Below are 27399 nucleotides of genomic sequence, written 5' to 3'. Positions count from 1 at the left end.
CGTCACCTTTGGTTCTTTTGCCAATCACCTTAAATCTATGTCCTCTGGTTCATGACCCTCCTGCCAATGGGAACAGTTTCTCTCTATCGACACAGTCCAGACCCTTCATGATTTTGAATACCTCTATCAAATCTCCTCTCAACCTTCTCTGCTCTAAGGAGAACAACCCCAACTTCTCCAGTCTATCCATGCAACTGTAAGTCCCTCATCCCTGGAATCATTCTAGCAAATCTCTTCTGCACCCTCTCTCAGGCCTTTCCTAAAGTGCGATGCCGAGAACTGGACGCAATACTCCAGTTGTGGTCGAACCAGTGTTTTATAAAGATTCATCATGACTTCCTTGCTTTCGTACTCTATGCCTCTATTTATAAAGCCCAGGATCCCGTATTCTTTTTTAACCGCATTCTCATTATGGATGGAAACAGTTTGTTACAGGCACCAGGTAGATACTTGGGTGTTGAAGTACACTCCAGTTATTGCACCCTGTAATAAAAGAAACCTTTGATTAATTTCTTAGACATTTTCATGGAAAAACTGCTTCGTAGGCACTGTTCTTAGGCAATTCTGTAACTTATTAATATCTTCAAACATAAAATTATTTCTGACCCCTTCTGGCTTTGTTTTTAATCGTAAACCATAATTAACATAATTATTAATCTCCTGTGGCTGCCACAATATGTACATGCTTTTAAAAGGTCAATGGGAGAGATTTATGCTATCTTATCACTTAGTGAAAATCTTCTGTCTCAAAATGGGCTAGATTTTGAGCACTCCCACCATCTCCTATTAATGGGAGATTAGTGAAACTTTTAATGTATTTACTTAATAGAAACGATTGAATATAATTAACTGTTTGGCTTGCCATAAAGTTGTTTACATTTAAGAAGCATTTTTTTTATTCGTTAATGGGATTTGAGTGTCGCTGGCATTTACTATAGATGTATATTTACAGGACAGTATTGAGCAAGGAACTGATTCGTAGTCTTGCTTAAGCAGGCCTTTTTTTAAAAAACTAGTGCCATTCAGGTAAACTGTTCTTTATATGTTAATCAAAGCAATTATTTTGGAATGTTCCATTTTTAATCATAAACCACATACAAAATAATAGTTTCCTATAGCAAATGAAAGTAATTATCTTGTGAATGGCTATCTCTGAATTTATCTTCGTATGTGTTGAGTTAAGTATAGGTTATATCTTCAAATAGAGCAAAAATGTTTTGAACTTCATGCCTCCTTAAAATACTATAGAATGCATTTGTGTTACAGCTGCTTTTAGTTAAAAGGAATGTGATACAGACCCAACTTTGCAAATTAATTCTGTGGGAGAAAGGAAAAGAGGGAAATGATATAAATACTGATAATGACCAATCCATATATGGCAGTCTTTATACATGGTTACCATACAAAGCAATAATATTTGGATACATTCATGCTCAAGCATTTACAAACCAGGATTCTGATCTAAAGTTGATTAGACAGGTGGCTTCAACTATTGCTGTGTTGCTTCTTGACTGGCTATGTGACTAACAATTTAAAGTGCAGCAGCCGAGATAGAGAATTGTACTAAAGATGGAAGTACTCCCCCTCCCCTTCCCCCACATGTTTCAGGTTATTTTCTCTCTTGTACAAGTGCTCACTCTTCATCTGTGAGCCTAGACAATGAATGTTGACAGCTACTCGATTATGGATGTATTACAGCTGAGCCAAAATCTGTCCTTGCCCGATATTGACACGCACACTTCCGGCAGATTCCCTGGACAGCGATCAGGAACAGGAACCCTGGTTGGGTTTACCCTTTCTAACCTGTGGGTACTGAGACATACTGTGGTGCCTGTAGTGCCACACAGACTTCAGTTATAGGATAGTTGGGGAGCATTTGCAGTCCCTCAAGAGGAATTAACATCCTTTTCATTCCCGGAGGTTAATCTGGAGGCAGAATTTTACTGTAATGCAGCAGTATTTGTAGGTAGGAATGTTTGTTTCAAATTATGCTGTAGGTAGGAAGATCTTAAAGAGAGGAAGTGCTTCCTTTGACAGAATCTGGCATAGACTTGATTGGCTTAATAGCCTGTTTCTGAGTCATAACATTCTATGATTCACCACAAATACAGTACTCCTTTACAGGCGATATTGCACTACACATAGAACAAGATCTTGAGGTGATATAAGCAACTCAATAAAGCTGAAAATGTCAAAGTATCAGATGTAGCCTGAACCTGTTCTCAGCCATCATCCACACAATTTCTGGCGAGGATCATTGGATAAAGCTCAGGAGTGGGAACCCTGACTAGCTTTTTTGACTTAGCCTGACACACAGGGGTCACTTGTATCTTTCTCCATCCTCCTTTTCTAGCCTGAGACCAGCTAACTCATCATGGACCAGTGGTCAATCTTGGGACCTTCTGGTTTGGTATGGCTCACTTCTTCTACACCACATGATGCATTTATTCACTGAGCCACCTGGGCGCAATGTGACTTTTTTTTACTTCTGTAAGATCCTGCTATCATGTTTTAGAAAATCTAGTCTCAATGTATTTGATAAACATTTTTCAGTTCTATTTAGAAATAAGTAACGGATGTTGATATACAGAAGTGAGAATTTTTCATATTTTCCTATTTCATGTTTTCTGCATTTATTACTTTCATTTAGGTATTTGATACTTTGTTGAATGGTGACACGATAGAATACCCATCCTTCTACAAGAATGTCACAGGGTGTACCAACTACTACAATTTTCTGCAGTGCTCGGTGAGTGAGTGGAATTTAAAGCATTCTTACCAACTTGGTGAATTGTAGCCTGTCTTTTGCATTTTAATAGAGGAATTCAAAAATTTTACCTGATGGCATCTTGCAACAGGGTAGTATTGTGGCACAACACAGGTCACTTCAGTAAAACATCTCCAAAGTATGACCATTCATAAATCAGAAAATGTATTGTGTGAAAATCAACTAACCCAGCAAAAATAGTAAAACCAATTTCTGTAGGCCATGAAACCTATTGCAGTATATAGAACCTATTGTCCACTCCACCTTTATTATAAGGCTCTGGTGTAAACTACTTCTTACCTTGATTATGATATGGATCCAGTTCCATGAGAAAAGTTCCATACATAGTTATTCCTTAGTGTCAAGCTCACCTATATTTGGGATGGGTGCAGTTTCTGCAATGGTAACTTGCATTTCTTTAGCCCTTTAACATAGAAACATCCAAAGGCCCTTTATGTGGGTGGGACAAGATGGGTTTTAAGAAGTTTTTTGAATGTGGGGAGAGAGGTGGAGGCATTTAGAGAGAGTCCCAGCATGTAGGGCTGAATTGGACGGGTGATCAGCCACCAGTTGTGGGGTGAAAGATGGGGGCGATGTGCACAAGGCCAGAATTGGAGGAGTAAGGAGTGTGGGAGGGGAGATCAGGCTGGAAGAGGTTGCAGAAGCAGGGTGTGATGAGGTCATGGAGAGATTTGAGGATGGGGACTGAGAATTTTAAATTCAGTGCATTGGAGGATAAAGAACAAATGTAGATCATTGAGGGCAGGAGTAATGGACAACTAGACGTATAGCAGGAGAGGATGTGGATGGCTGAGTTTTGAACAAGTCGAAGTTTGTTGAGGATGGGATGCTGGCAAGGAATCTAGAGGTAACAAACGTGTGGAGAAAAGTTTTGGGATAGCATGGATGATGGCGTGGAGGTGGAGGTAAGTGGCCTTGGTGATGGGTAGGATGTAAGGTTTGAAGCTCAGCATTGGGTTGAATTGGATATAAACATTTCACATGGCCTGATTCAGCCTGAGCGTGTGGCAAGGGAGGAACATTGAGTCAGTGGAAAAGGAGCAGAATTTTTGGCCTGGCCCAAAAAAGATGCCTTTAGTCATTCCATTGTTCAGTTGGAGGGAAGTTTTGACTCATCCATTTTTTAACATCTGTCGGGCAATCTAACAGCACAGAGGTAGTCATGGGGTGGAGAAGTAGAGCTGGGTATCGTTAGCGTACATTTGGAAACTGGTCAGCGCTGGTGGATAATGTCCCAAGAGGTAGCACATAGATGAAGAAGAGGAGGAGCCAATTATTGTTCCTTGGTAGATTCTGGAACCGGCTATATGGGAGTGGGAAGAGAAGCCATTGCTGGGGATGTGCTGACCGTAGTGGGACAGATAGGAGTGGGAAATGCATGGTAGGATGAAGTAGGTCTGGTTGACGGTATCAAACACCATATCAGAACAATTACCCAAACCTGTCCCTTTCAGATTGACTTTCAATCCCATTTGTTTTCTCACCATATTGCTCTGGAGAAATACATCTAGTTGCCACTTGAGCCCATTTATGTTCATTTCATTGGCCTTCCCTGGTAACTTATTCCACAAATCTATTATTCTTTTATATTTTAAAACATCTCACCTGATTTCCCTTCTTACTTCTAACTTCCTAATTTTTCAACTTGTGTTCCCTGCTCTTTGTACTCTGCTGTTTTGAACAAATTGCCCAGATCAACTGTATATTCAGTTTTTGAATTCTGAGGCTGGCCAAATGGACCAAAATGGTCTTTTCTGGTCCTTATATATTTCTATGTTCCTTCATAATTCTGATAACTTAAACCTCAAAGTCTCCTCTTTTCCAAAGAGAACAAGCCCAACTTTCTTTACCTTTCCTGATACCCGGAATTCTCTTGTTTGGTCATCTCTTTACCCTCTCTGTGACAATAATATCTTTCCAATGATTACTCCACACATAGTCTAGCAAGCACCTTGTGCATTAGTAATAAAACGATTTTCATGTTGCATTTTAAGCTGTACAGGCCAATATGGTGCACAAAATGCTTGGCTGTCACAGTTAATGTGTAGAGGAGATTAGCAGTTCTTGACCAGTGACTAGCTCTATCCCTAATATTTATTCACTGCAGTAGAAATTGAGAACATACTGTGGAAATAACTCTAGCAGGAAAGGATTATATACCTTTGTACTTTCCCCCTTCTCTAGATCCCAATCCCAGGCTGAAAAGGTTGGCAGGCAAACTCTGCTTGGCTCTCTACCAATGTGCCTGTAAAAGTAGATGCTAAGCACACTGGAAAAAAAAATTCTTGGAATCAACTTAACTGGTCCTCTCTTAAGAGCAATAATATCCTTCCCGCAATTAGGTGACAAAGTTTGTCGAAATACCATGACACCTTTCCCTCTAATTCCTTTTTCTTTACCATCTTGGGATGTGTTTGATTTCCATCCTCTGAAGACCAGAAACCGAGAAGTGTTTGGTGAATAATGGGTGGAAACCTTGGGGCACATATTGATATACATAACATATTACACTTAGCAAACTGCCAACATAACACTTCCAATTTAACAATCCTTCAGTAAGATTATTACACTTAAATCCTACTAATTCATAGCCATGGAATTGAAAGCTGAAACCTATGACCTGATTCCATAGTTTTATGCCAGCTCTGTTTCTGATGTTTTTGGGTCATACTTACAGAAAGTACATCTTATGGTAGTTTGAAAGCTTCATTTTAATCAAACCTTTGCTTCAGTTTTTGTTAAAATTATTTTATTTTTCTGCCACATTTGTAAATTATGTTGTGGTGTTTGGTTTGCTGCCTGAATAGATAGATCTTGGTGGGTCAAATATCTGAATTTAATAAAATATAACATGGCGCATTACTAGGCATGATTCACAAATAGCTGAAGTAGGAATAATTGGGTGCTAAAGCTGATAACGTACAGCAGCTTGTAATTTTTTTTATATATGTCAAATGCCAGTTCTGCGAATTGCAGTGCAGTACAAATAAAGAACATATGTGATCCTAAAATGGTAACCCATTGTCCTCTAAAGTACAAAACAGGCCCTCTGTTATCCAGTTCTTCCCTACCTCCATCAAGAGTCAAAAAATCTGGTATGTAGGACTTCCTGCTTGAAAAATTTCTGACTGCCAATCAGGCTCCTTCATAAGGATCCTTCCAGTCTTGTCTGAAGCCTTCAGATTCCATTTTGATATGTAAGGATTATGGGAGCATGACATAACTAATTTTGCTAGATTTTAATTGTGTAATTTTGAACTGTTTTAGTGGATGGGAGTAGCAGATGAAAAGCAAGCATTCAAAGGTGTAGCTTTAATCTGACCCAAATTGTGAATTCCACAATTGTTAAAAACTATTAGTTGTGGGAGGAGGTTAATGGATTGGAATTAATGAATCTGTCGACACAAAATTATAGGTGTCACTAGTGCTATTATGTAACGTAAAGGATGATGTACACAGTCTACTCCAGAACCAGACATGGCACTATATATCATTGGTGAATAGCACGTTACAAATTGGTATTTCTGCCCTGTAAGATTTGCATGCTGTTCACAATGCATTCCTGTGTCATTTACAATAAAAATTACAGGGAATATGAAGGAATGAGGCCACATAAATGCCGTAATGTCTGAGCAAAAGTAATGTTGACAGGTGGAGACATTGCACTTAGTATTACTGCAAGAAATTGTGTTTGGATGATCTTGCACAAATGATTTTCTGTTGCTAGTCAGATGTTCAAGTCAAATTCTTTTTACCTTGTGTACTTTCTGTGATTACTAATCGATTTCCCTTGGGGCTGCACATGGGCAGTCAAAGCCAAGTGCAGTCTTCAAATCAAATGGGGTTAGAAGGTGTGGATAAATGGGCCAGGGCAAAGGGACGATTGTGACAAGGGAGGCCAGAAGAGGTCAAAAGGAGAAGGTAGAGATGAGTGGGGGGAAGATGGAAGGTAGAGATGAGTGGGGGGGAATATGGAAGGTAGAACAGAGTTAGAGGCCACGGGATGTGGGGGTGGGGGGGAGTACACTTAGCTGCAGAGGTTATTTTCTTAAATTTTGTTAATTGGGAATTTCTAACAATTATCCCTTCAGGATAGAGAGTATTCAAAGTGAAGATTTTGATCTGCTTAATCCATACTTTTGAACTAATCTTATGTGATGCGATGCAATTCATATTATAAATAATTTTGTACCTTATAGGATTTTTAAAACTTCCATGTCCATGATGTTACTTGATGTTATCCATGGATTTATTTTTAACAGGAGCCAGTGGATCAAAATTACTTTGGTACCTATTTATCACAGCCAGAAGTGAGGAGCTCTATTCATGTGGGAAATCTGGCCTTCCATGATGGATCAGAAGTGGAGAAACATCTGTTGGAGGATATTATGCAATCAGTGAAGCCATGGGTAGCCATGTTGATGAATAATTACAGGGTAAGAGTCACTTCTGTACAAATGTGGTCAGTACAACAAATTATCAAAATATAAATTTTGGTATATTTATTTCAGATTTACAGAAATTGTTCTTTGTGAGTATAGTCTCCATGTTTAGGTTAAATTGTAGAACACAATAGAGTGGTGGAACATAAAACAAGAACAACAACAATAACTTGCATTTATTTTGCACATATGCGAACGTTCCAAAGTGCTTCACAGAGGTGTAATGAACAAAATGGCTACTGAGCCAAAGAAGGATATATTAGAAGGGATGATTAAAAGATTGGTCAATGAGATGGGTTTTCAGGTGAGCCTTAAAGGAGGAGAGGGAGAGGGAGATGGAAAAGAGGAGTCGTTTAGGGAGGGAATTCCAGAGCATGGGATTGCCAGCAGAAGCCATGGTTGCCCACGGTGGGGCAAAGGGAAGGGGAAGGAGTCAGAGAATCATAGATGAGGTGTAGCAATGGAGGAGTTTACAGAGATAAGTAAGGATGATTCTGTGGAGCGATATAAACACAAAGATGAGAATTTTAAATTTGAGGTGAAGGGGAACTGGGAGGCAGTTTTAAAAGCAGGTGGACAGTACTAGAGGAGGGGGAACCATTAAAAATGTTACCTAGCTTGGGGGCCAGGAAGGAAAGTTGGGTGGTCAATAGTTTAGTGGGATTGATGTTGACTGAGCAGGATGTAGGTCTCATGGATGAAATGAGCTTAGAGAGGGTGGATGCAAGAAGAACTAGAGGGAGAAACAGATAGGGATCAGGGGTAGGCTGGAGGGGGATCTGAGGGGATATTTGGCTTATTGAGCAAGGGGAATGGAGGAAAGCAGTAGAGGTAGTTGAACAGGCTGATTCCATCTTGGAAACAAAGAAGTGATGAGCTTCTCGCACTTGTTGGAGGTGAGGATTGAGGGGTTGGGGAGAGGTGTTTAAAAAGGTGGCTGGTATTGGAGAAAAAAAGCTAGCAGTTAACTTAGCTCTCCGGGATGTTCCTAGGATAGTGGGTGATTTTAGCAGAGGAAAGTGAGGTCCAGGAGAGCTTGATGTGGTCCAACCAGATCTTGTGATGGATAGTTAGGCCAGTTACGTTCAATCTGCGCCTCTTGGACTTAAGGGAGCGAAGATGAAGGCCATACCAGGAGTAATGGCCAGGATGGGAGACAGTGATGGTTTTGCTGGAGACAAGAGCATCAGACATGGAGATGAGGGAGTGGTTGAGCTAATCAACGGCTGCAAAAGTATCGTAATGACTGTCTAGGCAGTTGAGAGTTTAATAGTGCAGTTGTAAGTAACTTGGGGGTACAGTTTTTTCTGGAGCCGGACACAAACCAGTGGAGTTGGAAAAGGGTAGGGGTAAGTGAGTGATGAGGAATACAAGGAAGTGGTCAAATATGGCATTGTTAGTAATCAAGACCACAAGACTTGAGAGGCCCTGGGAAATGACTAGGTTGAGTGGGTGGCCATGAATATGGGTACAACAACAACAACTTGCATATTATAAATTGCAAATCATAGAATCTTACAGCACAGAAGGAGGCCATTCAGCCTATTGTGCCTGTAAAAGAGCTATCCAATTTAATCCCACTTCCCAACTTTTTCCCCATAACCTGCAAATTAGTCTTCTTCAAGTACATGTCCAATTGCCTTTTGAAAGTTCCTATGGAATCTGCTTTCACCACTCTTTCAGGTAGTGCGTTCTGGATCTTAACAACCGTCTGTGAAAAAAATTCTCCTTATTTCCCCTCGAGTTCTTTTGCCAATTATTTTAAATCTATGACCTGTGGTTACCATCCCACTTGCCAGAGGAAACAGTTTCTCCCTATTTGCTCTATCAAGACCCCTCATAATTTTGAATACCTCTAATAGGTCTCCCCTAATGCTTCTCTGCTCTAAGGAGAACAATCCCAGCTGCTGCAATCTCGCCACATAACTGAAATCCCTCATCCCTGGTAAACCTCCTCTTCAAAGTGAGGTGCCCAGAATTGTACATAATACTCCAGCTGAGGCATAACCAGTGATTCGTAAAGGTTCAGCATGACTTCCTTGCTTTTGTATTCAATGCCCTTATTTACAAAGCCAAGTATAGAAGCAACAGACAGAGGAAGAGTAGGAAGGCAGTGCAGTGGTCCCCTGCGATCATCTCCCCCCAAAACAGGTATACTGTTGTGGGAGATGGCTCACCAGGGGAAGGTGGCAGCGGCCAGGTTCATGGCACCGTGGCTGGCTCTGCTGCACAGGAGGGCATGAAAAAGAGTGGCAGAGCTATAGTGATGGGGGACTCGATTGTAAGGGGAATAGACAGGCGTTTCTGCGGACGCAACCGAGACTCCAGGACGGTATGTTGCCTCCCTGGTGCAAGGGTCAGGGATGTCTCGGAGCGGCTGCAGGACATTCTGGAGGGGGAGGGTGAACAGCCAGTTGTCGTGGTACATATAGGTACCAACGGTATAGGTAAATAACGGGATGAGGTCCTACAAGCTGAATTTAGGGAGTTAGGAGTTAAACTAAAAAGTAGGACCTCAAAGGTAGTAATCTCAGGATTGCCACCAGTGCCACGGGATAGTCAGAGTAGGAATGACAGGATAGCTAGGATGAATACGTGGCTTGAGAGATGGTGCAAGAGGGAGGGATTCAAATTCCTGGGCCATTGGAACCGGTTCTGGGGGAGGTGGGACCAGTACAAATTGGACGGTCCGCATCTGGGCAGGACTGGAACCAATGACCTAGGGGGAGTGTTTGCCAGTGCTGTTGGGGAGGGTTTAAACTAATGTGGCAGGGGGATGGGAACCGATGCAGGAAGTCAGTGGGAAGTAAAGTGGTGACAGAAACAAAAGGCAGTAAGGGAGAGTGTACAAAACATGACCGGTCAGATGGTCTGAGAAAGCAGGGCAAAGACCAAGGGAAGTCTAGATTAAACTGCATTTATTTCAATGCAAGAAGTCTGATGGGCAAGGCAGATGAACTCAGGGCATGGATGGGTACATGGGACTGGGATGTTATAGCTATTACTGAAACATGGATAAGGGAGGGGCAGGACTGGCAGCTCAATGTTCCAGGGTACAGATGCTATAGGAAAGATAGCGCAGGAGGTAAGAGAGGAGGGGGAGTTGCGTTCTTGATTAGGGAGAACATCACGGCAGTAGTGAGAGGGGATATATCCGAGGGTTCGCCCACTGAGTCTATGGGTAGAACTGAAAAATAAGAAGGGAGAGATCACTTTGATAGGATTGTACTACAGACCCCCAAATAGTCAACGGGAAATTGAGGAGAAAATTTGTAAGGATATTACAGACAGCTGCAAGAAAAATAGGGTGGTAATAATAGGGGACTTTAACTTTCCCAACATTGACTGGGACAGCCATAGCATTAGGGGCTTGGATGGGGAGAAATTTGTTGAGTGTATTCAGGAGGAATTTCTCATTCAGTATGTGGATGGCCCGACTAGAGAGGGGGCAAAACTTGACCTCCTCTTGGGAAATAAGGAAGGGCAGGTGACAGAAGTGTTAGTGAGGGATCACTTTGGGACCAGTGATCATAATTCCATTAGTTTTAAGACAGCTATGGAGAATGATAGGTCTGGCCCAAAAGTTAAAATTCTAAATTGGGGAAAGGCCAATTTTGATGGTATGAGACAGGAACTTTCAGAAGTTGATTGGGAGAGTCTGTTGGCAGGCAAAGGGACGTCTGGTAAGTGGGAGGCTTTCAAAAGTGTGTTAACCAGGGTTCAAGGTAAGCACATTCCTTATAAAGTGAAGGGCAAGGCTGGTAGAAGTAGGGAACCTTGGATGACTCGGGAGATTGAGGCCCAAGTCATAAAGAAGAAGGAGGCATATGACATGCATAGGCAGCTGGGATCAAGTGGATCCCTTGAAGAGTATAGAGATTGCCGGAGTAGAGTTAAGAGAGAAATCAGGAGGGCAAAAAGGGGACATGAGATTGCTTTGGCAGATAAGGCAAAGGAGAATCCAAAGAGCTTCTACAAATACATAAAGGGCAAAAGAGTAACTAGGGAGAGAGTAGGGCCTCTTAAGGATCAACAAGGTCATCTATGTGTGGAACCACAAGAGATGGGTGAGATCCTAAATGAATATTTCACATCGGTATTTACGGTTGAGAAATGCATGGATGTTAGGGAACTTGGGGAAATAAATAGTGATGTCTTGAGGAGTGTACATATTACAGAGAGGGAGGTGCTGGAATTCTTAACGCGCATCAAGGTAGATAAATCTCCGGGACCTGATGAAATGTATCCCAGGACGTTATGGGAGGTTAGGGAGGAAATTGCGGGTCCCCTAGCAGAGATATATGAATCATCGACAGCTACAGGTGAGGTGCCTGAAGATTGGAGGGTAGCAAATGTTGTGCCTTTGTTTAAGAAGGGAGGCAGGGAAAAGCCTGGGAACTACAGACCGGTGAGCCTGACATCTGTAGTGGGTAAGTTGTTAGAGGGTATTCTGAGAGACAGGATCTACAGGCATTTGGAGAGGCAGGGACTGATTAGGAACAGTCAGCATGGTTTTGTGAGAGGAAAATCATGTCTCACGAATTTGATTGAGTTTTTTGAAGGGGTAACCAAGAAGATAGATGAGGGCAGTGCAGTAGACGTGGTCTACATGGACTTTAGCAAAGCCTTTGACAAGGTACCGCATGGTAGGTTGTTACATAAGGTTAAATCTCACGGGATCCAAGGTGAGGTAGCCAATTGGATACAAAATTGGATTGACGACAGAAGACAGAGGGTGGTTGTAGAGGGTTGTGTTTCAAACTGGAGGCCTGTGACCAGCGGTGTGCCTCAGGGATCGGTGCTGGGTCCGCTTTTATTTGTTATTTATATTAATGATTTGGATGAGAATTTAGGAGGCATGGTTAGTAAGTTTGCAGATGACACCAAGATTGGTGGCATTGTGAACAGTGAAGAAGGTTATCTAGGATTGCAACGGGATCTTGATAAATTGGGCCAGTGGGCCGATGAATGGCAGATGGAGTTTAATTTAGATAAATGTGAGGTGATGCATTTTGGTAGATCGAATCGGGCCTGGACCTACTCCGTTAATGGTAGGGCGTTGGGGAGAGTTATAGAACAAAGAGATCTAGGAGTACAGGTTCATAGCTCCTTGAAAGTGGAGTCACAGGTGGATAGGTTGGTGAAGAAGGCATTCAGCATGCTTGGTTTCATTGGTCAGAACATTGAATACAGGAGTTGGGATGTCTTATTGAAGTTGTACAAGACATTAGTAAGGCCACACTTGGAGTACTGTGTACAGTTCTGGTCACCCTATTATAGAAAGGATATTATTAAACTAGAAAGAGTGCAGAAAAGATTTACTAGGATGCTACCGGGACTTGATGGTTTGACTTATAGGGAGAGGTTGGATAGACTGAGACTTTTTTCCCTGGAGAGTAGGAGGTTTAGGGGTGATCTTATAGAAGTCTATAAAATAATGAGGGGCATAGATAAGGTAGATAGTCAAAATCTTTTCCCAATGATAGGGGAGTCTATAACGAGGGGGCATAGATTTAAGGTGAGAGGGGAGAGATACAAAAGGGTCCAGAGGGGCAATTTTTTCACTCAAAGGGTGGTGAGTGTCTGGAACGAGCTGCCAGAGGCAGTAGTAGAGGTGGGTACAATTTTGTCTTTTAAAAAGCATTTGGACAGTAACATGGGTAAGATTGGTATAGAGGGATATGGGCCGAGTGCAGGCAATTGGGACTAGCTTAGTGTTATAAACTGGGCGACATGGACATGTTGGGCCGAAGGGCCTGTTTCCATGTTGTAAACTTCTATGATTCTATGATTCTAATACCGACCCCTGGGGGACTGTCGAAACTTAACACTATACAAATGCATTAACACCCAAACAAAGTAGTACAAAGAGAAACTTTATTGAACCCCAACTTGTATACAAGTGGAAGAGCACCTCAAACAATGGTTGAGGGTACAACTTCGCTGAGTCAATGGGCTCGATTTTACCAGGCCTGCGGGTTTCTGGTGGGTTGGGTTTCGGGACCGTGGTCAACACGCTCGGTGAAATTAGTGGGTTGCCCGCGCGATCGTAGCAGGCAACACACTAATTGGATCCAATTACCTGCTCCTCCGGGCTCCGCACTGCTGGTCTGCGCATCGGGCGGGCTGCGCATGCGCAGTACGATCTGTCAGCTGGAGGCTCTCTAGTTAAAGGGGCAGTCCTCCACTGACAGATGCTGCAACCAATAGAACACATTACAGCATGGAGCAGCCCAGGGGGAAGGCTGCTCCCAGTTTAATGATGCCTCACCCCAGGTATCACCAGACGGGGTGAGGAGGAGGGGGAGGACAGAGCTCTTCCACCCGGCGGGCGGGAGGACGCGGCCTGCCTCTGCCACCAAGAAGGCCTGGCTCGAGGTGGCAGAGGAGGTCACCTGCACCACCAACATATCGCCCACCTGCATACAGTGCAGGAGGCGCTCCAATGACCGCAGTAGGTCAGCCACAGTGAGAACACGTAGTCTTTCCCCTACTCTCCGTCTGCAACAACACTGCCCCCACCCCACATCTCCTTCGGCACCGCCAACACTACTCTGTCACATCACCCCTCATACCCACTCAAACCCCATCCTCATCTTACCTGCGCCTACTCACCTCGCGAGTACTCACCCCGCCACTAACACGCAACCCAATCCTCATATAATCTCATGGCTCTATCCCATACGCACCCTCTCGTGCATCTCCCTCACGGCCAGCCTCACTCAACCTGCCACCACCTGTGCTGCAGCCACAGGGCATGCATCATATATGTGCAGTAGGCAGCGTAAGGCAAACGTGTCGTGAGCATGAAGGGGATGCACAAGGGTGTTTGAGGGTTTGTCATGGGTGTTACCTATATTGAATTTCAGAACAACTCACATCACACATTATATTGGCACCACCACTGCCATGTCTCCGCGAATCCTGTCTGTTTTGTGCAATAATGCCCGCTCCTGGGTATCACTATGAGGACCCACCACTGATGCCACCCATTGTGTCACTGCAGAGTAGGTGCAGGTGTATTTGCAGGGCTCTTCCGCGCAGATGACTGAGAGACATCGGCGGTGTACCCGGCTGCACCCTGGAAGGATGCAGAGGAGAAGTTGTGGAGGGCAGTGGTGACTTTGGCAGCGACAGGTAAGCAGATGGTTCTGGGGCCAGCCAGGAGCAGCTCGGCATGAAAGAGGCTGCAGATGTCCACGACTACATGCCGAGTGAATCTGCGCCTCCGTGTGCACTGCTGCTCGGAGAGGTCCAGGGAGCTGCGCCTCAGTCTGTGGACCCTGTGGCGAGGGTAGTGCCCTCTGCGACGCGTCTCTCTCTGCGGTAGCCCTCCCTCCTGCTGTATAGGTGGATGTGTCACAGCACTCTGTTGTGGAGCTCCACGTGTCAGAGGTGGACGGCGTGGATGGCGAGGCTGGTGATGCTGTTCGCCCTCCGAGGGGGTCATGACTGCAGCTACGACGGCCCCCATCCGCAATATGTACATCTGAGGGGGTCCGCAAGGTAGGCACATGTCTCCGGACCCCGGGGTGAGTGTGTAGGTTGGTGACTTTGACCATCAGGAGGGGGGTGGTGGAGGCCACACTTTGTCCCAAGTGACAGAGCGGCCTCCTGCAATGGGTGAGTGTCTCCCCCCCCCCCCCCCCCCCACCTGTCAAATGGACCTTTGCAGCTGCCACAGGCTGACGGCTGCAACACGTCCAGTTCAACTAGGACTGTTTCCCCCAGTGTGTGAAACAGTCCCATGTTTCTCCAAAATCACACACAGTCCCTTAATCAGGTCAGTTAATGACCTGAACAAGCAAAATAAATACACTCAAGTGGCATCCCGCTGGCTTTAATTGCCTGCGGGATTCCCACCAGCGGGTGCTACGCACGCACCCCCGCACGTCATCAGGGAACCCGGAAGTGGGCGGGATCGTGGCGCGATCCGGTCATGTGCCTGGATATCGGGATTTTTGGGGCCCCCCCGCTGGAAACGCACACGAAACCCGCCGGTAAAATCGAGCCCAATGAAACAGCTCATGTTTATACAATTCAGTAGACAACGCCCACCTGTTACAGAATATGGGCGTATACGTACATTCTTTATTGGCTCAGGTGGTTGGTCAATCAAGTAGTGAGCCTGCCCCCGAACATCCATAGCCATCTTGTTACCTTACACGTAGGCCTGAGCAGATGTCAGTTATCTCCTTTCTCTCTACATTCCTGTTTCTTGTTATCAGCAAGGCTGGAGCCAGTCTCAAGGCTACATGGCCGTTCACTAACTCTATTCTTATTATATTCTGTAGTCAGCTACATCCTTATCTCAAGGGAGGCCAGGCTGTGCTAGGCTTAATTATCAACATACCAAGGCTCAAACGTAATTACACAATTGTGCTTCTATGTGTGCTGTAGCTAAACCTATTACGTGAGTTAAGTGAGTTAATAAAGAGTTAATATGGTCAAGTACCCCTTCATGCACTTCCACAGGACCCCACTGCATACTTCTCTCCAGTCAGAAAAACATCCGTTCACCACTACTCTCTGCCTCCTATCCCTTAGCCAATTACGTACCCAAGTTACCACCATCTTTTTAATACCGTGTGCTTCTATTTTCTGAATAAGTCTGTTTTGTGGTACTTTATCAAATGCCTTTTGAAAGTCCATATAAAAAAACAAATACCGCCCTACCTTCAACAACCTTCTCTGTTACTTCTTTAGCACCTTTAACATAGTAAAACGTCCCAAGGAGCTTCACAGGAGTGATCAAACAAAATTTGACACCGAGCCACATAAGGAGATATTAGAACAGGTGACATAGAGTTCAACAAGGTTTGAAAACCCCGGTTCACATTGCGCCGGGGTCCTGTTGAGGCTTCCACCTGCTTTAGGTGGGTACTTCATCTGCCTGCAAAACCTTGCAGGTTAACATTGAAAACGGTTGAAAATGGTTGGGATCTGAGCGGATAAGTAACCTGCTCGTCTTTAACTGCCTACCCACCCAGTTTCTACCTGGAGGGTAGAGTTAAAATCGACCCCCATGATTTGCTTAACTTGGTTGTAGGTTTTATTCCAGGCAGATTTAGAATTTGGTTTGGACATTCTATAGAACATAACCTATTGTAGAAAATGTTGAAGCTCTGTAAAGCTGATTTGATGAACTCATTAAACACTTCTGCTATTTCCTGATCTTCTGTAATATTTCCTAAGAGGAGCTGGCTGTTTTTTGAGCCTATCTTCTACTTAGCTTAAAAGATTCCTTGGACCTCTTTTTGCAGCCTGCAGTCTATCTTTCTTGTTGTCGCCTTCCTCTTTAATGCTCTTTTTCTGTACCCTTACCTGTTTTAGTTTTACATCTTTTCATAAAATTCTGCTTCGCCATTAGGTTATTTTGAAGGCCACATTTACCCATTGTGGCGCTGCTATTAATTTTTTATTTGTAAGGTTATACTTAATTTCCATACTGCTTAAAGAAATTCCCCTGTTTTTTTTTACATTCCCAATTAATTCTCCCTAGACCTCTTTTCCTAGCCCAAAGCTCGCTGTTCTAAAGTCATCTGCATTTGTGTTATTTTGATCTTGTGTTTGACACAGTACCAAATCTAAATGTCCGATGATCACTGCAATCAGATCTTTACTTACTTCTGGAATACTGTTTGTTCTGATGGACTCCTAAGACCCCTGAGAGTCAGTTGAGAAGTTTTCAAAAATTAATGGCATTTCAGATAGGTGAAGTAAGCAAATAAAATATATTGCACACATGCTCAAAAATTAAGGCGGCCTTCAGTGCAAGTCCTGTTGTTCCCGAATGCTGAATTTGATCATTTTAAAACTGGATGCTAGGAAACATGTTGAAGTGTTGTATGGTGACTTTTCCTCTGCTGTTTCTCTTTTGCTTTGTATGGAAGCAATTAGTTTCTGTCGCAAATGGTAGAGTTTCACAGAAACAAATGTATTTATTTAAAATGTCTAAACTTACTCAAAGTGAAGTTGGGTGGAAACTTGTCAGTTCCTGAAATTAATTCATGGATTGTTATCTAGACTAATTAGGCCTCTCAGGCTTGCAATGCGTACTGTACTTTAGTCTCTGCTTTGTGTTCAGGGACCACTTGATTATTTCCACATTGCAACATGCACACAACAGCTGTGAGGGCTCTGTATAGAACACTTAGCAATTGTTCTATCTTTCAGATAATGTTTCCTAAGGCATAAGAAAATGCCATTGCATCCAATTTATTGGCTTATTTTACATGCGTTGTGCTGAACGTTTAAATATTTTACATGGCAGAAGGTGGGCTAGCAAATGATCTGGCAACACATATGGTGAAGTGTCATGATCCAGGTTATAAAAATGTGCAATGAAACCTTTTTAACCTGGGCAACGGCTGGTTATATTTAAAGATGTGAACTTACTGCCTTAATCTTCTAGTTCCTTCAGCATTTATTCTGTTCTAGTATAGCAGATATTTGTGAATATCATTCATATTTCTTTTTCTGGATTTTCTTCCTTTAGGTATTGATGTATAGCGGACAACTTGATATAATTGTAGCAGCTCCTTTAACCGAACGTTTTCTGCTTACTGTGCCGTGGTCCAAAGCTGAGGAGTTCAAAAATGTGGATAGACACTTTTGGTTCATCAATCCCAGTGACACTGAAGTGGCTGGCTATGTCCGAAAAGTCGGTGATTTTTATCAGGTACTATGATCACAATGGTGTACTAAATCTTTGAGAGCCCAAAGGTTATTTCATGGCACTGAATTATTGTGTGGTCTTATAACAGACTGTTTTGAACTTAATGAAAGTTATCCAGACAGTGATCATCAGTATTACCATTTTGGGTTTTTATAGAACTGTCTTGTCTCTCAATGTTCTAATAGCAGTTCCTATGAGTGGAGCGTTTTGCACAAAATGGAAGTTGTACCTTTTCTGTCCTCTGATATTAGCAGAGTTGCTTACTTGAAGGATTAATAATTACCCAATATGCAGCGATTTGCTTTCACGTAGGGCAGTAGAAGATTGCAAAGGTAGGGAGGGATCAGGCCACGGTGGGATTCGCAAATGAGGACAAAGATTTTGAACTCAATGCATGAGGGATGGAAGCCTATACAGGTCAAAGAGGGTGAAGTGAGTTTGGAAAACTATACTTCAAAGGAAATTAGCAGGTGTGGAGATGTATTTACAATATATTAAAAGCTGAAGTTTGTAACCCAAATGAAATTCCAGTACCTGATCAGGCAAAAGACTCAGTTTTGTTCCCAACTTCACTGATAAAATATTCCAACATAAAAGATATTAAAAGGCAACGTATCATAGAATGATTAGAATTATACAGCACAGAAGGAGTCCATTTGGCCCATCGTGCCTATGCTGGCTCTTTAAAAGAGCTATCCAATTAGTCCCACTCCTCTGCCCTTTCCCCATAGCCTTGCAAAGTTTCCTCTTCAAGTATTTATCCAGCTCCCTTTTGAAAGTTATTATTGAATCTGTTTCCACCACCCTTTCAGGCAGTGCATTCCAGATCATTACAACTCATTGCATAAAAAAAATGTCCTCATCTCACCTCCGGTTCTTTTGTTATAGCTGTCCATATATATTTACCATTGACCATAGGTCAAACCAAAAATGAATATGCATTTTTAAATATGAATGTAAGTTGTGAATATTTTTGATGTAATGGTGCAAAGTTTCAATTTGCTCAACAGGTTGAGGGTTAATTCAAGACAAGCGTGTGGATTAATTCTTGTACACTGTGCATACTTTGTTTAAAATGCTTTTGATAACTTGAGCCCTAAAGCTTCTTGTTTAGTATTTTATAGATGAGGCATTTCATTAAAATTAAAGCAATTATAGCCCAAATTATGCAACCCTCAGAAATCTTGTTTCATTATATTTGTGCAAATTCAGAAGCCCACAGATGCCTCAAAACTTGTCCAGATGGCAACAGCTGTGAGACAGGAAGGAGGAAGTTTGAGATTTTTTTAAAAACCACAAGAAGAATGATGCCATTATGTTTTCACTTTGATAGCAGATTTGCACATGTGCAGAGCATGGCATTGAGTGGTGTGGGAAAGAAACCACAACTTGGAGGCTGGATTGAACTTTAAAACATGTAAAGGGAGTATCTCCTGTGTTCTGTATATAAAAACTAGTAACTCTGTACAAACTGAAGTGCAGGTTGTTAATGATTAGTACACAGTGTATTACACCAACCCATGAATTCACTTTAAAAAAAAATTCTGATCCAGAAAATAGTGTCAATGAAAACAAAAACCATGTATGCCAGAGATAAAAATACTCAAAATACAAAGCAGGTCAAACAGCATCTGAAAAAGAAAGACAAGTTTACGTTTTGGATGAAGCATTTCATCAAATAGTTCTTTTTAAATCGTGTAAAGTGTTGAGTTTAATAGTGAGTTGAGCTATGAAACATCATCATCTCAATATTTAAAAGAAAGACTTGCATTTTTATAGTGCCTTTCACAATCTCAGGACGTCCGAAAGTGCTTTACAGCCAGTGAAGTACATCTGAAATGTAGTCACTGTTGTAATGTAGGAAATGCGGCAGCCAATTTGCGCACAGCAAGGTCCCACAAATAGCAATGTGATAATGACCAGATAATCTATTTTAGTGATGTTGGTTGAGGGATAAATATTGGCCAGGACTGTATTAATATGTCAGTATTCAATAAACTTTCTTGATTTAAAAAAATCTGTAAATATATCAGGCCATTACTTAAGAAATGGACATGTTACTGTAATGTACTAAGAAAATAAACGTCCCTTTCATTCACCATCCTATCCAGTCCTATAAAGCAACAGCTGCAGCAACTTTCATAAGAGTTGTTTGAAGCAATAAGCCAGTTGAAATACTGATTAATTCTTAAACTAACCGCTGTTACGCATGTTTTCTACATACAAATGAGGACAAAAGAAGCAAAACTGAAACAAATGTGTTTCAAATGGAAAAACTACAGATAACCAGGGGCTTGTAATTCATAGAATCATAGAAGTTACAACATGGAAACAGGCCCTTCGGCCCAACATGTCCATGTCGCCCAGTTTATACCACTAAGCTAGTCCCAATTGCCTGCACTTGGCCCATATCCCTCTCTACCCATCTTACCCATGTAACTGTCCAAATGCTTTTTAAAAGACAAAATTGTACCCGCCTCTACTACTGCCTCTGGCAGCTCATTCCAGACATTCACCACCCTTTGAGTGAAAAAATTGCCCCTCTGGACCCTTTTGTATCTCTCCCCTCTCACCTTAAATCTATGCCCCCTCGTTATAGACTCCCCTACCTTTGGGAAAAGATTTTGACTATCGACCTTATCTATGCCCCTCATTATTTTATAGACTTCTATAAGATCACCCCTTAACCTCCTACTCTCCAGGGAGAGTAGGAGGTTAAGGGGTGATCTTATAGAAGTCTATAAAATAATTAACTTGAAGAATATTTAAATATTTTTGACCCAACCAACAGAAGATTTCTCTTATACTTGTCCCTATGCAGGAGGTTTTCAAGCCAATAAATTTGACTGAAGAGCCATTGGATTTGATTTATATTGATGAATAGCAATAGCTTCTGATTAACACTACTGTAAGACAAATCTGCTCCATTCCCCCTCCCCTTTCCTTAATTTCCTGGATGCACTCACTAATTGTCTGATCTAAAAATTTTAGGCTTTTCATGTACTACTTTTTCTTGGCCATCATTAGTAGAATGAATTGCATGGGGGAGAGTGGGTTATTTTACTACCAATTGCAGTTAGAACACAGCCAGAGTCCTGTTCCACTGAAGAGTAGACTGCAATCATATTTGATCAGAAAAGTACCCTAAAAAGTAAAAACAAAATGTAGTGACAGGACAGGATCACCATCCAGTTGCTTTTCTCTACACCGCCTCCAGAAAACTAAAGTTGTTTAATGGGTAAGCAGTCCTGCTCCCTTGGGGCTTTTTAGATTAGCCAGTCCACGTCTCTGAATTTCTTCAACAGTGGGGCACAAATGCCTTAACAATGAGGATGGGGACTAAGACAATTTATAAAGCTGGCAGTAACTCTACTGCTTCTCAACTGCCAGGTTAAAATTTGTAAAAACACATCAGTACGCCGCTCTTAAATGCAGTTAGAGAAAATCCGTCTCACTAACTGATCATATTTCAGATGCTAATTGCATCATTCAACCCTATTTCAATAACTATTGTACTTGCTATTATAGGTAGCTGGCTGCCTAGCAGTTATAGTCCTGACCAGGTTGCTATCCGGGTTTTCCTGCTCATAACTTCCATGCAAATTTAGTAATCTGCACTGATTTATTTTGTGTATGTAAGTGGAATTTCAAATTACTGGTTTTAAGACTCACCATTGCATTTTCCAGTATCTTTATCTCCTGCATCCCCCTGTCCATTGGATTTTTTTTTCTAAAAGTCGCACATAATGGAAGAGATTAAGTGGTGAAAAACAATTATTCGGGGCCTTCTCAAGCTCATGGCTGGGGTTGGGGGAGCTGTTACGTATTTCAGGAGGGTGTATTTATTGAAGCACTGAGCAGGAGTGAGAAGGAGAAAGTGCAGGTGGAATTTCTTGAGATGCAACCTGCCACCTGAGACCTCCTTCAGTTACTATGACCATAGTTTCAGACCTCACGGGGCTTGCCTAGACACATTGGGCTCGATTTTCACACCCGCGATCGGGTACGTTCGTGGTGTGGGGGGGGGGGGGGGGTTGCGAAAATCCGGGATTCCCGGGGCGGGTCTGGATCCTGGCTCCAACCCGCCCACTTCCGGGTTCCCCACTGACACGCTGATGTGCGCGCGCAGCCCCCGCATGTGGGACTCCCACTGGCAATTAAAGCCAGCGGGGTGCCACTTAAAGTACTTAAACAGGTACTTCTGGTCATTTACAGACCTGATTGACCTGATATTTTAGGAGAGCTGGGATTTTGAAATTAACTGAGACTGTTTCCTGTACTGGGGGAAACACTCCTAGTTGAAATGGACGTGTTGCAGCCATCAGCCTGTGGCAGCTGCAAAGGTCCATTTGACAGGTTGGGGGGGGTGTGACCCTCACTCATTGCAAGAGGCCACTCTGTCACTTTGGACAAAGTTTGGCCTCCACCACACTCCCCCGAACAATAAAATTCACAAACTTGCACACTTACCCCCGTGTCCAGACACATGTACCTACCTTGCGGACCCCCTCAAATGTACATCTTCCGGATGGGGGCCGCCGTAGCTGCAGTCATGACCTCCTCGGAGGACAAACAGCATCACCAGCCTCACCGGCCATGCCGTCCACCTCTGACACGTGGAGCTCCATAACACAGTGCTGTGACACATCCACCTGCACAGCAGGAGGGAGGGCAACCGCAGAGAGAGATGCATCGCAGAGGGCACTACCCTCGCCACAGGGTCTACAGACCGAGGCTCAGCTCCCTGGACCTCTCTGAGCAGCAATGCACACGGAGGCTCAGAGTCACTCGACATGTAGTTGTGGACATCTGCAGCCTCCTTCATGCCGAGCTGCTCCCGACTGGCCCGAGCACCACCTTCTCACCTGTCGCTGTCAAAGTCACCACTGCCCTCAACAACTTCTCCTCCGCATCCTTCCAGGGTGCCACCGGGGACATCGCCGATGTCTCTCAGTCGTCTGCACAAAAGAGCCCTGCAAATACACCTACACCCACTCTGCAGTGACACAATGGGTGGCATCAGGTGTGGGTCTTCATAGTGATCCTCAGGAAAGGGCATTATTGCACAAACCAGACAAGATTCGCAAAGACGTGGCAGTAGTGGTGCCAATATAATATGTAATGTGAGTTGATCAGAAATTAAATATAGGTAAACACCATGACAAACCCTCAAACACTCTTGTGCATCCCCTTCATGCTCACGACACTTTTGCCTTACGCTGCCTACTGCACATATGTGATGCATGCCCTGTGGCTGCAGCACAGGTAGTGGCAGGTTGAGTGAGGCTGACCGTGAAAGAGATGCATGAGAGGGTGAGTATGAGATAGAGCCATGAGATTGTATGAGGATTGGGTTGAGTGGTAGTGGTGGGATGAGTACTGACGAGGTGAGTAAGTGGAGGTAAGATGAGGATGAGCTTTGAGTGGGTGTGAGGAGTGATGTGATAGAGTAGTGTTGGCAGTGCAGAAGGAGATGTGGGGTGGGGGCAGTGATGTGGCAGATGGAGGGGAGGGGAATGAGTAAGTGTACTCACTTCGGCTGACCTACTTAGGTGATTGAGGCACCTCCTGCACTGTATGCAGGTGGGCGATATGTTGGTGGTGCTGGTGACCTCCTCTGCCACCTCGAGCCAGGCCTTCTTGGTGGCAGAGGCAGGCCGCTTCATCCCGCCCGCCGGGGGGAAGATCTCTGTCCCCCCCCTCCTCCTTACCCCATCCAATGATACCTGAAGTGAGGCATCATTAAACCTGGGAGCAGCCTTCCCCCGGGCTGCTCCATGCTGTAATTTTTCCTGTTTTCTGCAGCATCAGTCAGAGGAGGACTGCCCCTTTAATAGACCTCCTCCAGCTGACAGACCGTGCTGCGCATGCGCAGTCCGCCCGCCGCGCAGCTTACCAGCGGGAAACCCGGAAGCACGGGTAAGTGGCTCCAATTAGCCTGCGATTCCGTGCAGAGCACACTGATTTCAACGGGCGCGTTACCCACGTGCCCAGTCGACCCCCTGCTGAGAACCCGCCGCCCTGCTAATATCGAGCCCATTATTTTGTAGCACAACATAAACGCTTTGTGGAATCATCTGAGACTGTGCCACAGTTTGGGGATGTCATTGGAGGGGTTCTTGCCTCCATTTTTTTTATTCATTCATGCGACGTGGCCGTCGCTGGCAAGGCCAGCATTTATTGCCCATCCCTAATTGCCCTTGAGAAGGTGGTGGTGAGCTGCCTTCTTGAACCGTTGCAGTCCGTGTGGTGAAGGTTCTCCCACAGTGCTGTTAGGAAGGGAGTTCCAGGATTTTGACCCAGCGACAATGAAGGAACGACAATATATTTCCAAGTCGGGATGGTGTGTGACTTGGAGGAGAAGGTGCAGGTGGTGTTGTTCCCATGTACCTGCTGCTCTTGTCCTTCTAGGTGGTAGAGGTCGCGGGTTTGGGAGGTGCTGTCGAAGAAGCCTTGGCGAGTTGCTGCAGTGCATCCTGTGGATGGTACACACTGCAGCCATGGTGCGCCGGTGGTGAAGGGAGTGGATGTTTAGGGTGGTGGATGGGGTGCCAATCAAGCGGGCTGCTTTGTCCTGGATGGTGTTGAGCTGCTTGAGTGTTGTTGGAGCTGCACTCATCCAGGCAAGTGGAGAGTATTCCATCACACTACTGATTTGTGCCTTGTAGATGCTGGAAAGGCTTTGGGGAGTCAGGAGGTGAGTCACTCACTGCAGAATACCCAGCCTCTGACCTGCTCTTGTAGCCACTGTATTTATGTGGCTGGTCCAGTTTAGTTTCTGGTCAATGGTGACCCCCAGGATGTTGATGGTGGGGGATTCGGTGATGGTAATGCCGTTGAATGTCAAGGGGAGGTGGTCAGACTCTCTCTTGTTGGAGATGGTCATTGCCTGGCACTTGTCTGGCACGAATGTTACTTGCCACTTATCAGCCCAAGCCTGGATGTTGTGCAGGTCTTGCTGCGTGCGGGCACAGACTGCCTCATTATTTGAGGGGTTGTGAATGGAACTGAGCACTGTGCAATCATCAGCGAACATCCCCACTTCTGACCTTATGATGGAGGGAAGGTCATTGATGAAGCAGCTGAAGATGGTTGGGCCAAGGACACTGCCCTGAGGAACTCCTGCAGCGATGTCCTGGGGCTGAGATGATTGGCCTCCAACAACCACTACCATCTTCCTTTGTGCTAGGTATGACTCCAGCCACTGGAGAGTTTTCTCCCTGATTCCCATTGACTTCAATTTTACTAGGGCTCCTTGGTGCCACTCTCGATCAAATGCTGCCTTGTGCACTCTCATCTCACCTCTGGAATTCAGCTCTTTTGTCCATGTTTGGACCAAGGCTGTAATGAGGTCTGGAGCCAAGTGGTCCTGGCGGAACCCAAACTCAGCATTGGTGAGCATGTTATTGGTGAGTAAGTGCCACTTGATAGCACTGTTGATGACACCTTCCATCACTTTGCTGATGATTGAGAATAGACTGATGGGGCGGTAATTGGCCGGATTGGATTTGTCCGGCCTTTTGTGGACAGGACATAAATGGTTGATTTTCCACTTTGTCAGGTAGATGCCAGTGTTGTAGCTGTACTGGAACAGTTTGGCTAGAGGCGCGGCTAGTTCTGGAGCACAAGTCTTCAGCACTACAGCGGGGATGTTGTCGGGGCCCATAGCCTTTGCTGTATCCAGTGCAATCAGCCGTTTCTTGATATCACATGGAGTGAATCAAATTGGCTGAAGACTGGCTTCTGTGATGGTGGGGATATCGGGAGGAGGCCGAGATGGATCATCCACTCGGCACTTCTGGCTGAAGATGGTTACAAATGCTTCAGCCTTGTCTTTTGCACTCACATGCTGGGCTCTGCCATCATTGAAGATGGCGATGTTCACAGAGCCTCCTCCTCCCGTTAGTTGTTTAATTGTCCACCACCATCCATGACTGGATGTGGCAGGACTGCAGAGTTTTGATCTGATCCGTTGGTGGTGGGATCACTTACCTCTGTCTGTAGCATGCGTGTAGTCCTGTGTTGTAACTTCACCAGGTTGGCACCTCATTTTTATGTACGCCTGGTGCTGCTCCTGGCATGCTCTTCTAGACTCCTCATTGTACCAGGTTTGATCCCCTGGCTTGTTGGTAATGGTAGAGTGAGGAATATGCCGGGCCATGAGGTTACAGATTGTGGTGGAATACAATTCTGCTGCTGCTGATGGCCCACTGCGCCTCATGGATGTCCAGTTTTGAGCTGCTTGATCTGTTCTCATTTAGCACGGTGGTAGTGCCACACAACACGTTGGACAATGTTCTTAGTGTGAAGATGGGACTTTGTCTCCGCACGGACTGTGCGGTGGTCACTCCTACCAATACTGTCATGGACAGATGCATCTGCGACAGGTAGATTGGTGAGGACGAGGTCAAGTAGGTTTTTCCCTCGTGTTGGTTCTCTCACCACCAGCCGCAGGCCCAGTCTGGCAGCTATGTCCTTCAGGATTCAGCCAGCTCGGTCAGTAGTGGTGCTACTGTGTCACTCTTGGTGATGGACATTGAAGTCCCCCACCCAGAGTACATTTTGTGCCCTTGCTACCTTCAGTGCTTCCTCCAAGTGGTGCTCAACTTGGAGGAGGACTGATTCATCAGCTGAGGGAGGACAGTGGGTGGTAATCAGCAGGAGGTTTCCTTCCCATCTTTGACCTGATGCCATGAGATGTGTTGTGCAGTGCTGTATGACCATCTGTCCAAACTGCAGAACCCCATAGAGAATGTGGTCACTTCAGGGCCCTCTGCAGCAGAGCATCCCTTGGCCAAGGTTCAAAGTTCAAGTCTAGCTTCTCCCAGGACCGATGCTATGGAGACTTTAAACTCCAATCTGCAGCAGCCTGTTTCCTCCCGATTAATAATATTCGGGAATCAGATTAAGGCAGGCTTAATGCAAGACTTAAACTATCTCATTGCTCCCCAGAGATCTGCTCCCACACACATCTCTGACCATGCTGAAGGAGTGCCTGGCAGCAGAGGAATGGCAGGAGTTGGCACAGGTGAAGATGATGTCTCTCAAACCACCTGTACATTGATGGAATCAATGGTTTACGAATGGTGCTACATTCATGCTGGGGGCATGTATGGCCACCTGAGTGAAGTCAATTGTGCCCTGCACTTGTGGGAATCCTGCCACACAGTAAAAGTGGCTTGCTCTTGCTGCTGGCTGCTTTGCACAGGAAATATAATGAAACCCCTGACCCTGGCAAATAACTTGTCAGCTACCTGCTTGATAACAATTCTAACCTGAAGATTGAGAGATAGAACCAAAATCTGCACTTGTGTTGAAGGGGCCCAGGCACACACAAGTTCAAAGCAGCTGTAACCTCAACAGCCACTGACACAGCCATCCCTGTGCTAGAACTAATCTTCAAGTGCAGCTGCAGGAGTGTGCAGATTTCAGTCAGGGCTTCCTTTGGGAATGTAAGTTGGCGGTGGCAAGTTTCTTCAAACAGGTCCAGA

General features: G+C 44.4%; 1 protein-coding gene across 1 annotated transcript in view; it reads left to right on the top strand.

Moving 5' to 3' along the window:
* Nucleotides 1–27399, top strand: part of cpvl (carboxypeptidase vitellogenic like) — an 88510-nt gene that overhangs the window by 42101 nt on the left and 19010 nt on the right. Inside the window, exons 10-12 of the mRNA XM_068002540.1 lie at nt 2651–2749; nt 7051–7224; nt 17729–17911. Of these exons, the coding sequence (XP_067858641.1) occupies nt 2651–2749; nt 7051–7224; nt 17729–17911 (456 nt within the window). The remainder of the gene's footprint in view (nt 1–2650; nt 2750–7050; nt 7225–17728; nt 17912–27399) is intronic.

This window comes from Heptranchias perlo, chromosome 2 (assembly GCF_035084215.1).
Source record: "Heptranchias perlo isolate sHepPer1 chromosome 2, sHepPer1.hap1, whole genome shotgun sequence".
NCBI classification, from domain to species: domain Eukaryota; kingdom Metazoa; phylum Chordata; class Chondrichthyes; order Hexanchiformes; family Hexanchidae; genus Heptranchias; species Heptranchias perlo.
Note: the sequence above shows the minus strand (reverse complement) of the source record. Positions and strands in the feature narration are given on the sequence as shown.